Source organism: Lynx canadensis, chromosome D4 (genome assembly GCF_007474595.2).
Source record: "Lynx canadensis isolate LIC74 chromosome D4, mLynCan4.pri.v2, whole genome shotgun sequence".
Classification (NCBI taxonomy): Eukaryota; Metazoa; Chordata; class Mammalia; order Carnivora; family Felidae; genus Lynx; species Lynx canadensis.
In genome coordinates this window covers 19,256,612-19,270,804 of record NC_044315.2, presented here as the reverse complement: position 1 = coordinate 19,270,804, position 14,193 = coordinate 19,256,612, and the positions used below count along the sequence as shown (strand labels likewise).

The 14,193-nt window shown below is 39.8% G+C and overlaps 1 protein-coding gene across 2 annotated transcripts in view; it reads left to right on the top strand.

The window, feature by feature from the left end:
* The window catches only part of LOC115499941 (guanine nucleotide-binding protein G(q) subunit alpha), a 316,581-nt gene that overhangs the window by 224,240 nt on the left and 78,148 nt on the right, over nt 1–14,193 (top strand). For both annotated transcript variants that reach the window (XM_030294228.1, XM_030294227.1), the window contains exons 4-5: nt 8,051–8,179; nt 10,726–10,855. In XM_030294228.1, coding sequence (XP_030150088.1) covers nt 8,051–8,179; nt 10,726–10,855 — 259 coding nt within the window. The remainder of the gene's footprint in view (nt 1–8,050; nt 8,180–10,725; nt 10,856–14,193) is intronic.

Genomic DNA, 14,193 nt, shown 5'->3' with positions numbered 1-14,193 from the left:
GTCCGATGCTTAAGTGAGCCTCCCAGGCGCCCCTCTTGATATGTTTTAGAAGTGTAAAAATTTTGTCAGAATTAGTCAGCAGCTTTGAAAGTTACCACATAAAAGGCAAATAAATTAACAAAGCAGAAAGCCAGACCAGCGAATTGAAAAAGGCCTCTTCCTTCCCTTTTCTCTTTCTCTTCTTCTCTCTTTTCTCATTTTGCTTTTGCTTTTAATTATAAGATCGATTTATTTGTTTGAGCAACAGACTGAAAAATCTATCTCCATGACCCAAGCAGATGCACAAGTTGCCTGGCCCATTTTCCATTTGACATCGATGGGCTCTTTATTTGAAGCATTCGTATCAACTAACCATATAAAAGATTCCTAAGAACCTGAAACTATTTAACAGATGCAGCGATAGGATCTTTTTATGAGACACTTAATTTACTTTTACAAATCTGCTATCCTGAGTCAGTTTAGTTCTTTGGCCAAGGATAATTGAAATGCATGATTTCTTAGACTTCTCTTTTATCCCCCAGAATATTCTCCCTTGAGTTGTTTTCAGAAACCATAAGGATATCACCTACTTGCTACCACTGGGTGATCTTTGTTTTAAATCTGTAATTTTGTACTGAAAACAAATAACTTCTTAGGACCCAACTCCCCGTGATACATGCTGCCCTTCCTTGAACGCTGATCATGGTGTGCTAGGTGTTAAAAATGAAGGAGGAAAGTTGGTTTGCCCCCCACAAAATGAGCTCTTCCCGGGATGGGAGCGTTTGCGTAATGAGTAATCCTGTGCAGCTAACCAGCCTAACCAGATGACCAGGCAAGTTCCTTTCTGCAACAAGACCTGCCAGATGCAGGAGGTTGGGCACCAGACCCTGTACTTGACTGCCCCCAGCGACTGGCAGTTTCGCAGAACTGTTACTTCCCTCCATGTTGTTCTTTGAACGTTCGCTTTGACTGTCTTTTTTATTTTTTGCCTTCGAGCCCCTGTGGTCACATGGTGCCTGTACAGGAATCACGTGTTCCTGGATTTCTCCTTAGCTTCAGCTGCTTTGGACAGTGTCAAAGAAGATCTCCTGGCGTGATCTAGCTTTGAACTCCCCTCAGACTGTTCCTCTTACAATGAGGCCTTCTTAGGTTTTTTGATGAAGCCGACCTAGTTTTTCTAACCTTCTTTTCAATAATTAAAAATGTGAAATTCTACCCAGAGCCATTTTCTGTGCCAGAACTTCCTTTTAATGTCTGACTTGAGCTGCAAATCTGTCATAAATGCAGCCTGTCGAGAGCAGGCCCTTCCACGGGAATTGAAGGATGCGGGCACATATGCGCAGCACCAGCCCATAGCAGGTTAACTACTCCGAGGAGCTATTCATCTATCTTACTATGTTTGGTTGGATTTATACCAAATGTCAGAGATTTCTTTTTTCACTTACCACCCACAGGTATTCCCCCTTTTGGTGTAATTGCTGAGGGTTGTATGCCTGTAACTTACTACATTTTTTTTTTTTTAACCACAGCTGTAATGTGATATAGTTTACCTGCTGAGTCATCTCTGAATTTTATTCATGTTTCTTGCCTTTAAAAAAAGCCACTTAATTTCTAATTTCTTTTCAATTACCCTTCCAGTCATAGGTGGTGGGTTTTTTTCGCTTCGATTTTAAAAAGATGTTTCTGTCAAAAACAGGCTCTCATTACATGTCAGATTGGAGCATAAATTAAATGGGAAGGTGAACTCAAAACTGTTATTGACAACCTATTGTCAAAAAAGAGGAATAATTGGCATTTTTTTTAAAAAAAACATTCAAGGGGCGCCTGGGTGGCGCAGTCGGTTAAGCGTCCGACTTCAGCCAGGTCACGATCTCGCGGTCCGTGAGTTCGAGCCCCACGTCAGGCTCTGGGCTGATGGCTCAGAGCCTGGAGCCTGTTTCTGATTCTGTGTCTCCCTCTCTCTCTGCCCCTCCCCCGTTCATGCTCTGTCTCTCTCTGTCCCAAAAATAAATAAACGTTGGAAAAAAAAAAAAACATTCAAGAGAGAAAATGCCATAATTATTTTGATTGGAGCTTTTATTTTAGGGACAGTTAAGCTTTTCTCCTATATGTTTAATCATTTAAAGTAATTACATCCTATTTCTGAATTTCTTATTTTTTTTGTAGCCAGAGGTGACCCTGAAGTTAAATATATAAAGAGTTTAGCAGCTACAAGGTGTGATGATAAACTAATGGGCATGATTTCCTTAATCAAATCACTCATACTACAGAAGGGTGCTTTGTGGATAATCACCAAGGATTAGAGACAGTTCAAACAAGTTCCCAGAAAATGACTCTGTCCAAAATATGTGAATGTTCATTCTATCCCTAATAAACTTCACCATTTTGCCTCTTCGTATAACCCTTTTCTTGCCACAAGTCGGTAAAGTTCTTGAAGGCAGGGATTATGTCCTGGGAGTCTCCTGGCCTTAGCACCTATGAGAATGTCATGGTCAAAATGTATCAGTGATTTCTAGATGACCCTGCATTTTTCTCATGGTAGGAAAGAAACTATTGAAATTTTACTACATGAGTTTTCTTTTATTGCCTTGTTTTTCACTGAAAACCATCAGAAACCCGTTTCTTCCATTAAGGAGAGTGTGTGAGAATTTTCTGTCTGTAAAGTACCACTCCCTCCATTTGCCCAGGTTTAGAGGGAATTCCAAGGCCTGAAAGCTTGATATTGACAAGCATAAAGCAGATATACAAATTATATCATTCTCTGGCCAGGACCTAGAGAGGAGCAGGAAGTACAGCTGCTAAATGAAATTAAATAGATGATGCCTTTCCTTTCTGTCTTGTCTCTACATTCGTCAGAGGCATTTAAATTCAAAATTTAGTTCTTACATAATGCAGGCGAGTAATATCCCAGCCAGGTAATTACATAGGTAGCTAACAACCCCCTTACTCCTGTGTTTTCTCCTAAAAGGTGTAACTTGCTGTTCTAACCACTACAGCATTTTCCACCAAATTGTTTCAGTTTGTCACCTGTTGAGCACCTGCTGCTGTGTCTAGTCCTTCGACTAAGTGTTGGTGACCAGACACTAACAAAGGTAGTCACGGTCCCTGATCGCACTGAGTGTGAGAACCCTGACGGGACAAACACACGTGGAAAAATAGTGAGGACTTTTTTTTTTTTTTAATCACTTACCAAGTTATCAATTAGAAATATCTCAAAGCGATGACAAGTTATTGGATGGATGGATGGGAGTAAGGTGAGTTTTATCAACTAAACCTCCCATTTTCTAGCACTCTTGCATATGTCTTGTCTCCTAGACAGTTAAAGAAGTCCCATGTATACCATGGGAGATCTGTCTCCCTGACATCAGGAGAGAGCTCCTGCCAGCCACTTGTTACACATACATTGCCTTGGAAATGTACCTTGTGCCTGTTACCATAGCAACACCCTGAGAATGACCTCAGCAGCCGCTCAGAATCATTCCTACAAAACAAATTATAGCTATAATTAACTTTCTGAATTTACTCTGCAATATAAATTTGTTCAGACCTCAGTGTTTCTTTGTAAAAGGTTAAATGAATGGAATAATCCACCATGAACCTCTTCCCCCGCACCCCCCTCCCCCTGCCCAACCGGCATATTCCACCCAAGTGTTTCTTCAGAATATGAGATGCTTCGATGTAAAGCACAGTTCAGTTCAGAGACTCTTCTATTACCTTCCCTCACAATGTGTCAAGAATCAACACATGAGGATGTGCTGGTCCCTTCTGCTCTGTAACCCCATTTCTAAAGGAACAGAGTGGCTTTTTCCCCTAAGCGGGCGTGAAATGCAGAAAGTGCTGTGAGCCCAGAGCCAAGGGGGCACATGGGTGGGGCTTACACAGGAGCAAGCTCTCCTCATTGGCCCACTCCTGGCCGTGAAAACTGCAGGTCTTTTTTTTTTTTTTAATGTTTATTTATTTTGAGAGAGAGAGCAGGGGAGGCACACAGAGAGAGGGAGACAGAGAATCCCAAGAGAGATCATGACCTGAGCTGAAATCAAGAGTCGGACATTTGGGGGCGCCTGGGTGGCGCAGTCGGTTAAGCGTCCAACTTCAGCCAGGTCACGATCTCGCGGTCCGTGAGTTCGAGCCCCGCGTCAGGCTCTGGGCTGATGGCTTAGAGCCTGGAGCCTGTTTCCGATTCTGTGTCTCCCTCTCTCTCTGCCCCTCCCCCACTCATGCTCTGTCTCTCTCTGTCTCAGAAATAAACATTAAAAACAATTTTTTTAATAAAAAAATAGAAAAAAAAGAGTCAGACATTTAACGGACTGAGCCATCCAGGCGCCCTGGAAACTGCGGGTCTTGGTCACATACGTATTTTGCCTGTTTCACTGTCCACAACGCATCTTCAATCCTTCTCCACCACCCAACGGAGGCAAAGCCAAAAGAATGTCAAGCGAGAAGTGCAGTTTATTTAGTCAGAAATGTATGGAGCATCTTCAGTAGTTATTTCCTTGCTCTTGCCACCTGGGCAGTGAACAGACGGAACCCAGTGTGGCAAGCAGCAAGTAAGTGCTCAGTCTAAGTTTGTTATGAGGTGGTTGTTACTTTCTGTGAACTATACTGACAGTGAAAAGGAGCAAAAGAGGGGCGCCTGGGTGGCTCAGTCGGTTGAGCGTCCGACTTCGGCTCAGGTCATGATCTCGGGTTCATGCGTTCAAGCCCCCGCATTGGGCTCTCGCTGCCGTCAGCACAGAGCCTGCCTCAGATCCTCTGTCTCCCCCACCCCTCTCTCTATGCCTCTCCCCAGCTCGTGGGTCCTCTCTCAAAAATAAATAAACCTTTATAAAAAAAAGAGAAAAGGAGCAAAAGAAAGATAAAGAAGGAAAAGTGCTCTTGCAAGTATGAATGCTTTAGATACTCAGCTAGTGTTTTAGTAGTGCCGTTGGTTCACAGAGACACCCCATGGGCAATATTTTTAGGGCAGTCAGTAAGTCCTTTTACGTGCCTTTTTTGGTTGCGGAATCAGTACCCTGATTCTGTCTTTGCCCCATCATGTGCAGTGTGATAGATAATTTCCCACTTCATGTGATGATACTTTAAATTCTCCTGTGCAGTCACGATCTCGCGGTCCGTGAGTTCGAGCCCCGCGTCGGGCTCTGGGCTGATGGCTCAGAGCCTGGAGCCTGTTTCCGATTCTGTGTCTCCCTCTCTCTCTGCCCCTCCCCCGTTCATGCTCTGTCTCTCTCTGTCCCAAAAATAAATAAACGTTGGAAAAAAAAAAATTTTAAATTCTCCTGTGCAAATACACATTTGTGTTTAAAAGTGGAGTGGCAACGAGTAGCCTGTTTAGTACTTTGAGAATCAGAAAGCCATGATTTCTCTTTACTGCGGGGACATGACAGTACCTTATGTACAAGAATTAGCCACCCTCCATTTGACCTCTGTGAATTGTATTAAGTGAGTAGAAATAGTTTATTGGGTAGCATATTTCTGAGCCAGCTTGCCAATGTAAATTAGAAGTTCTCTGATTTCTCTGAATTGATTTTTATAGACGGTAGTTAAATAAATGATGGTCTTGTGGGTTTCAGAATGTACATTCAAGTTTTTCGAGTCATGTGGTTGGTAAATCAGAAAACTCCAGCTCTACTGACTAGCCAACTGATTTTGCATTTATAGTGTGATGAGCTGGTTTATCTGTAGAATGAGATATAAACCAGCTTCCAAAACATGGCTTGTTAACCCCATCAGATACCTCCAAGGCCATGCCAAGATACTGACTAAAATTCTGGATCCTGTCCATTTTTCTTCCTGTCCCCCACACTAGTATTGTCTCAGCCTTCCTGTCTTCATCCTCCGGCCATTTTTATAATAATTGAAGATATGAGGCTGGTTTCTATCAGTCAGTAGAGAGCTAATTACCAGCTAGAGAATCATTGATGTGTTTTGGGTAAGGCCACTAGAATACTAATTACTTAGTTGCTTTGCATTAGGAATTTCCAAGATGATCCTTTTTTGTCTCAAACCATTGATATGCCTCCAAAAAAGCAGTTCTTTTATTTCCTTGTTGAAGTCTCTTAGCTCTACTATTTTTAATGATGCACCGATCTTGGCGAATTAATGGAATATTTCTTGTCAACAAGCAGTTTCAAATTCAATAATATAATTAATATGGAAACACCACTGGTAACAGTGGTATTTAAATAATGGTAAAACTAAATACCAGCAGAGGAAAACCATCTATCCATCCCAAAAATATTCGTATAAGACTATCTGCCAGGCACTCTTTTAGGTACTAAGGCAGGTATAGCAATGTGTGAGACAGAATCCTTCCCCTACATAGGACATGTCAACTGAGTGTGCACTTGGTGATTTATAACACACTCTGCACCAGACATCTCATGTTTTGTATATCAAAACTTACTGTCTTGTTTGTGGGCGTAAAGGTGTTATGATTGTAATCCCTTCTCATTCAGTGAATGGGGCCATCTGTTCTTTAAATCTTGTTTACTTGTGAGTTACTGTGCGTCTACACTTGTGTAGTTACGTGCTTGAAACCGTGTCTGTGCCCACCCATCCTTTCCAGGGCCAAGGAGAGTAGCAAGTCTTTGAAATCATTAGGGTGCCATGCAGACCAGTCCTTTTCACCAGTTAGCTGTTAATCATATCAAATCATGTCATTCTCAGAGTTGCAAAATATTTTTTTTTTGCAACTTGAGAGAACGAAAAGTAAATGGAACATAAAATTTTTCAAGTGACAAAATTACACTGATGGAGAACATATGTGTGGTTGCCAGACTTAGGAGAGGTAGCACACAGGACACTTTCTTTGCGGTTGGCAGAACAATTCTGTATCCTGATTGTGTTGGGGATTGTACGAATCTCTACATGTGATAAAATGTCATAGAACTATACACTTCCCCCCCAAAATGTGTGTGTTTAAGAACTGGTGAAATCTAGGGGTTGCCTGGGTGGCTCATTCAGTTAAGCGTCTGACTCTTGATCTCAGCTCATGTCTTGATCACAGTGTCATGAGTTCAAACCCCGCGTTGGGCTCTACCCTGGGTGTGGAGCCTACTTAAAAGAAAGAAAAAAAGAAAGAATTGGTGAAATCTAAATAAGGTCTGTAGTTAAGTTAATAGTATTGGATGGATATCAGTTTTCTGGTTTTGATAGTATGTTGTCATTATGTCAGTTGTTATTATTGGGGAAAGCTGGGTGAAGGGTACAGGGGGAATTTTCTGTGATAATTTTGTGACTTCTTCTAAGTCTAAAATTATTTCAAAATGAAAAGCTTTTTTTTTTTTTAAGGAATGGAGAAGTATCATATAAGCAGATAAATTTAAAGCTTAGGTGTGATGACTCTGAACACTGGAAATATCTGACCTTAGACATTGTTACCTCAGTAACCAGAAATCTCAAATCTTGTGGCTTCACATTAATTACATATGACTTCAGCTTTGGACAGAATTTAAGACATGGTATCCTGCTGTCCTCTCTTGGGGAATGAGGAAATACATTCCAGGAAAAGACTGATGTTCTGCAAAAAGGCCAAAAAAATATATAAATATAAATATAAATATAAATATAAATATAAATATAAATATAAATGCTTGAAACCATATCTGTGCCCATCCTCTCCAGGGCCAAGCAAGTCTTATATATGAATATATCCTGACCTCATATGTAACTGTTATCTGTTTATTTATACAAATAGACAAATAAAATTTATGTAAGTAATTCAAAAACTATTTGCTTTAACCTCCTGCTTTACCCATCAGACCTGCTAAACAAGTAGAAGGTAGAAGGCTCATTGAATTTCTTTTCTTTTCCCCCTCTACTTTTTGTATGCATTCTGATAGTAAGAGAAGGCATCAGAAAACCTGTATAGCAAGTAATCCATAGATGGGTAACCTTGCTGTGACTAATGGAAGGTTGACTTTACCTTTCAACTTTCCAGATTTCTCTGTCACTTGATGAAATCTTTCTTTCTCTTCTCTACCTGTTAGGATTTATTTTTGCCCTTCCATTTCCATAGGCAGATTTGGCCTGATGGTGTCCTAACCTTCTCATTGTGTCTTCCCTCCTCCAGCTATCTTAATGACTTGGACCGTGTTGCCGACCCCGCCTACCTGCCTACGCAACAAGATGTGCTTAGAGTTCGAGTCCCCACCACAGGGATCATCGAATACCCCTTTGACTTACAAAGTGTCATTTTCAGGTAGTAAATGAGTCCATAAAACCCACCTTCCAGCTCCTATGCCTTGAGTACATTTGGTGAACTCTACAAATACTGAAATCCGTTGTAGACTTTGAAACAATATCACCTTTATACCAATTATTATCATTAGACACACAAATAAAATAACGTGTTCCATAAAGAGGAAGTAGAGGAAAGGTGTGTGGGCAGGTTTCTCATTTCAAATTCGATCACAAAGAAATCAATGAAGTCTTAGTTTGCTGGGGGTTGAACAAAATCAGTCACTTAAACATTGATCCTATTACTCTTTGAGAATCATTTTAACTGTGAGGATAGATTTTTAGATTTGTATAATACATAAATGATCTTATGACCCTACTAATAATAGAAACTATATGCTGTCACAAGCTTTCGTGTTGTTTCCCAAGCGTGCTGGTACCAATGCAAAATTCTTCAGTTGCAATAACAATACGGGTGTTTCATATTCCTAAAATAACTTGCTTGAAAAATTTCAGAATATGTCATTTTGAAAATGGATTGGTTAGCCCAGTCTAAATGTATGTAGGAAAAAAGAATGAAAAATTCTGTTACTGTTCTGTGTGGGTAATACTTCAGAAGTGTTCTAATTTTTTTTTAAGAAGAGAAAAATAATATGCTTTCATTTAATCACTCGGTTGTACTTTTAGTTAGAATATAAACCACATTGTGCTTTGAGAAATGAAACCGTGTGAATATGTCTTTGAGCACAGAGAGTTGAGTTTTTTGGGGAAGCCTATGCCATTGAAGACAACTACATACGCTACAGGGGTATGAAATAGGAGTTAATGTGACCTGAGTGACTCCACAGTGGTTCAGATGAGCAGGCTGTCTGTCATTCCCTGACAAAGTACTCCGGACTTTAGTCGAATCAGTCTCTGCCCTACAGTTATGCCTGACCGCCAAATGCCACACTCATAGACATATCCGTAAAGGGGGTGATGTTTTGGAAATATTTCTGAACCTCCTTTTTTTCATCTCTAAAATGGTTGCATTAGATGATCGCCAGCGTTCCTTATAGTTCCAGCATTCTGGATCACTTAAGCTTTGACTTCCTGGCATTTAAAGATCTTTCATTGGGAACACCCAAATTTCTTTCCTCTTATAACTGTACGACAGAATACTTTCAGAAAATGTAGGGCATTTCATAGAGATTTTCATCTCCTCATTGTTTTATCATTATTAGTGAATTCTGAAGCATCTCGTTTTTATTACACCACGTACACTAGCTGTAGAGGACGTTTTTTTGCCACCACAGTAAAAGTAATGGCCAAGAAGAGTAATTCCCTGCCACCATCAGAAGCATCTTATAGGGCTCAGAGTGACAGGGTTTTATAGAATGAGGGTTTCATGTGAATGAGTAGCGAATTGTTTGTTTGGCATGGGGAAAGAGCTAGAATTTAATATTTCTAAAAACTTAAGAATTTTAGTTTTGATGTCCATAGTTTATAGGTCTCCCTGAACCCATTGCTTTGCCCCTTAAATATCTCCTCTTTGCCTTAGAGAACTTTTAGAAGCAGTCCCTAGACGATCCTCGATTTCTTAGTTTATGTTTAATGCTTGGAGGCAGAGAGACACCAGGAATAACTGCAGTTTTTAAGAAATGCTCAAAGAGCCCTACTCTCAAACTTGTGTACCTACAGCTTTCATTCTCTGATAGCATTTTATCCCACAAATGTGGTGCACGTGTTAGTTGAGATACAGATTGAACAGTTTGAAGCAACTTGGATTCAGTACCAAATATTGCTTGATATTTTCATATGAACATTAAAACTCAAATTAATTGATGTCATTGGTGGTTCCTAACTACTGACTAGCACACAGTTGTGTTAAAAACACATCCTTGAAAGAGCTCGAATGATGCCTCTTACACCTGACTTGTATACACCTGACTTGTAGCAGGTTAACAAGTTGGTTTGTGCATAAGGCCAGTTGAGTCATGTTACCCAACATGACTGGACTTCCCAAATTATTGCCAATATTGGAAGGAGAAAGCAAGTCACAATACCCTTTGGATAAAGTGTCAGTGGAGTCCTGTTTGCACTCAGTTGAAGCATCACACACACCCATATTGAAATACATAGCATCTTGTATCTTTTAAATGTATTTACAGTCCTTTCTAGTGTCCTTGAGAAATACACAGGATCTTCATTCTCACTTCACAGAAAAAGAAACTGAAGTCAGTACTTGCCCTTATAGCTTACCACAAACCATATTTTGTTCCTGACTCTTCTGTGCACGATTAGGTAAAACACCATTTTGCTTGACTTCAGTCCCGGATTTTTTGCAAAGTTATCATTTTCATACACATCAGATAACTTTCTTGTAGCCACAGCGGCTTATTACCCGGAATGTCTTGACTTTGACTGTTAGGTAACAGAAAATTAGTAGATGTTTAATAAGTAATTGAATTGACTTGGATGACCATTCTCTTTAGAGAGTGTTTTTTTCCTAAGAGTGTAAGTAAAGCTATATTTATGTTGAATTTTTTTCTTTATATGCTATTAATATAAATATTGTTAACCTTACAGAATGGTCGATGTAGGGGGCCAGAGGTCAGAGAGAAGAAAATGGATACACTGCTTTGAAAATGTCACCTCTATCATGTTTCTAGTAGCGCTTAGTGAATATGATCAAGTTCTCGTGGAGTCGGACAATGAGGTGAGTGCTCTTTGGACAGGCAATGGATTATCATTTTAATATCTGATACAAATAAGAGGATGCAGGGTGTGGAGCATGGGGTAAACTTATTTCACTGCATTTTGACTACTGTGTTGGGGATTTTTTAAATAATAAAAATAACCCTGTGGTAGCACATGGTGTAATGAGAACGGTAAACTCTTTTGTCAGATGTGTGAGCAGGCCTGTGTGTTCAGGCTTAATTTGACCCTATTTTATACTTTTAACACTCAGAAAATGAAAATAACATGGAAATCCCTAGGCTAACCCTCACATCTTTTTCTAGACCTTTTCCTACTCTTCCTGCAGGATGGAGCTGGGAGTGTTGGAGCCAGTCAGCCTGTTTTGTTTTGTTTTCGTTTTGTTTAAATCATTGTTTGGGTGTTGGGTGGGTCCCAAAGAGTACTCAAAACCTCTCTTGGCACATGTGAGTGACTTTGCAGCTGGGTTCTGAATCAGTTCATTGTGGAGCCAAGAAGTGTCTCAGTGACGTGGCCCTTCGGCTCTTACAGAATTCTATAGACTGTGGCATAATTCTATCTCTGCTAAGCAGTGAATGATTGGAAAAATACCCTTGATATGCTTGTGTGGAGAACTGATTCAGTATTTATAATCTTCTCCCCATTACATGAAATCCTAACAGGTATAAATACGGATTTTGAGGATGATAAAGTCTTGATGAGTCAGAATTGACTATGGAGAATAATGCAGGGGCATAGAAAACTCACTTCGAGCGGGAGTTCAGCGCGTGTGTGTTGGGGGAATGGAAAAGATTCCTGACATCCTGTTAGAGGCAGACATTGCAGACCTGCCAACAGTAAATATTAAATATCCTTCTGATAGGATAAAAAACAAAGAGAAGGAAGTGAGATATCTCCACTAACTGATTAAAACACAATCTGACATATTAAAATACACTTTCCATAGTATACATTTTTTGGTAAAGAAGAATGTTGGCTTCTGGTCCTTTTAAATATTTTATTTTTCTAGAAGCATTAATATCTGTATCAAAATAAATATGCAGTCCTTTATAGCATTTCTTTTGCATGGAGGATTGGTAAAGAGTTCAGGAGGGACGCCTGGGTGGCTTAGTCAGTTGAGCGTCCGACTCTTGATTTCCGCTCAGGTCATGATCCCAGGGTCATGGGATCCAGCCCTGTGTCAGGCTCCATGCTGCGTGTGGAGCCCGCTTAAGATCCTCCCTCCCCCCCCCGCCACCCCCCAACCTCCCTCCCTCCCTTCCTCCACAAAAAATAAAAAACAAAAAAGTTCAGGAGCCAATATCCCATATAGAGCTGAGTTACCTATTCATGCATTTCAGAATCTTTTCAGGGTTACAAGTTTATGGGCTTTTGAATCAAGTAACTTTTTAAGAATGTTTTATCAGCCACTTGCCCTCTGTAGCTACCATAAAAGTGCCTGACAAGCAAGCTAAAATACAAGGCAGTCAGTTCCCAAGATTTAAGGTAAGCAATTAGCATCAGAATTTTAGCTATAATCTCTCTATATGTATTTCTGTCTTCATATCTGTGTTCAGTGGTTGTTCCTTAATCTTTGGATATAGTATTTTGAATGTAGTGCATATCATAGTTGGGAACAGAATAAGACAGTTTTTCTGATTTCTTTGAATGTTGAATCAAGATAGAAAATGTTTTGAGGGCTTATCTACTATATGCTAGGTACTGGGCATCTAAAGAGATACAAAAAATGAAAAACAAAATGAACTTTGCCCAGAAGGGCCTCATAAAAGAGATGTGCTTTTGTTGGGTAGAGAGTAAGAGGAGAGGAAGGCCTTCGTTATATGGGACGTGATCTCTCTAGTTTGCTGTCCAGTAAAATAAAATTTATCAACTACACAGAAGATGTAAGAAGCACACATAGTTTTATTTCTTATGTCACTGTTTACATTTTAGCTAGAGAAATGGAAATGTTTATCAGTACACATTTTTTTAATCCATATTTTATACAAGGCAAGTACATTGTATCTGTAAAGACATATATATATATATATATATATATATATATATATATATATATAGTGATTTAATGCTTATCAGTTTACCTCAGTTCCTTAGGTAGGTCATCACCTGATTCTACCACTTAAATTCAGTTCTTCAATTATTTGGACATTACAGATTATTTATCCTAGTTTTTACCTGACATTGCTCATGGATATCTAGTTTTTGTGTAAAAGTATATTATATTAATTTTAGAATAAGATGACATTGTTTTGATGATCAGATACCATAACTAAAGTCTCCACAGTAACTTGCCAATGTACAGGCATTACATGCATCTAAAAATATTTTGCCAGTTTCATTTATTCCTTGGTGATGATGCATTATGCTACAAATTAAGATAATAAATCTATTATTTTTTCTTTAGGACTCCCTGATCACTTGTGACTATTAAAATAAATTTTTTAACATGTTTATTTATTTTTGAGAGAGAGAGAGACAGACCGAGCATGAAAGGTGGGGGGTGCGGGGCACAGAGAGAGACGGAGACACCAATTCCGAAGCAGGCTCCAGGCTTGGAGCTGTCAGTACAGAGCCGGACGTGGGGCTTGAACTCACAAACCGTGAGACCATGACCTGAGCCGAAGTCAGAAGCCTAACCCACTAAGCCACACAGGCGCCCCACTTGGGAATATTCTTAAAGCCTACCTTGTAATTCTATGAGATCAAAGCCATTTCATGGTGCTCTTTTCTCAGACCTTAAGTCTGTTGGTAATACTGCAGATGATCTTAAGTATAATAAGAGCAATGCCGCTCATTAATTACTTCCTGCTTGCCACAGCCATCACTGTTGGTAATTAGGGAACACTGTCAAAAATATTTTTTAATGTCAGGATGTAGTCACAGTCTTTTTTGGTGGGGGGGGGAACTAATATATGAAAATGCCTTTGGCTCTCCACTTCCTTAAATCATTAAGGGAATTCAGAACTATAGCATTCTCCTTTCCCCAAATTCTCTGGTTTTGGTGAGACAAAACTGAAATGAACTCCTGAAACATTTTGTTCTTGGTTTTGAAATCTGGTGTCCATAACTTTAATCCAAAGCAGACCTTGTGGTACCTCCTTTGGTATATATGTGCGAGAAACACCTGGAAATGGGTACTGTCAGCCTCCCCTCTGGTCCTGGAGAACTCTGGAAAAGGCAGTGCGGGCCGCAGGCAAAACCAGCTGAAAGTACTTTGGATTATTGCTGTTGCTTTTCATGTTTCTAAGACTTTTGGTATCAATCTTCAAGTTTTTATGCAGATGTGCTTTCGTCTTTCCAGATTCTCAGCCTTCCTCGAGCTTGGGGAATTAATTTTGT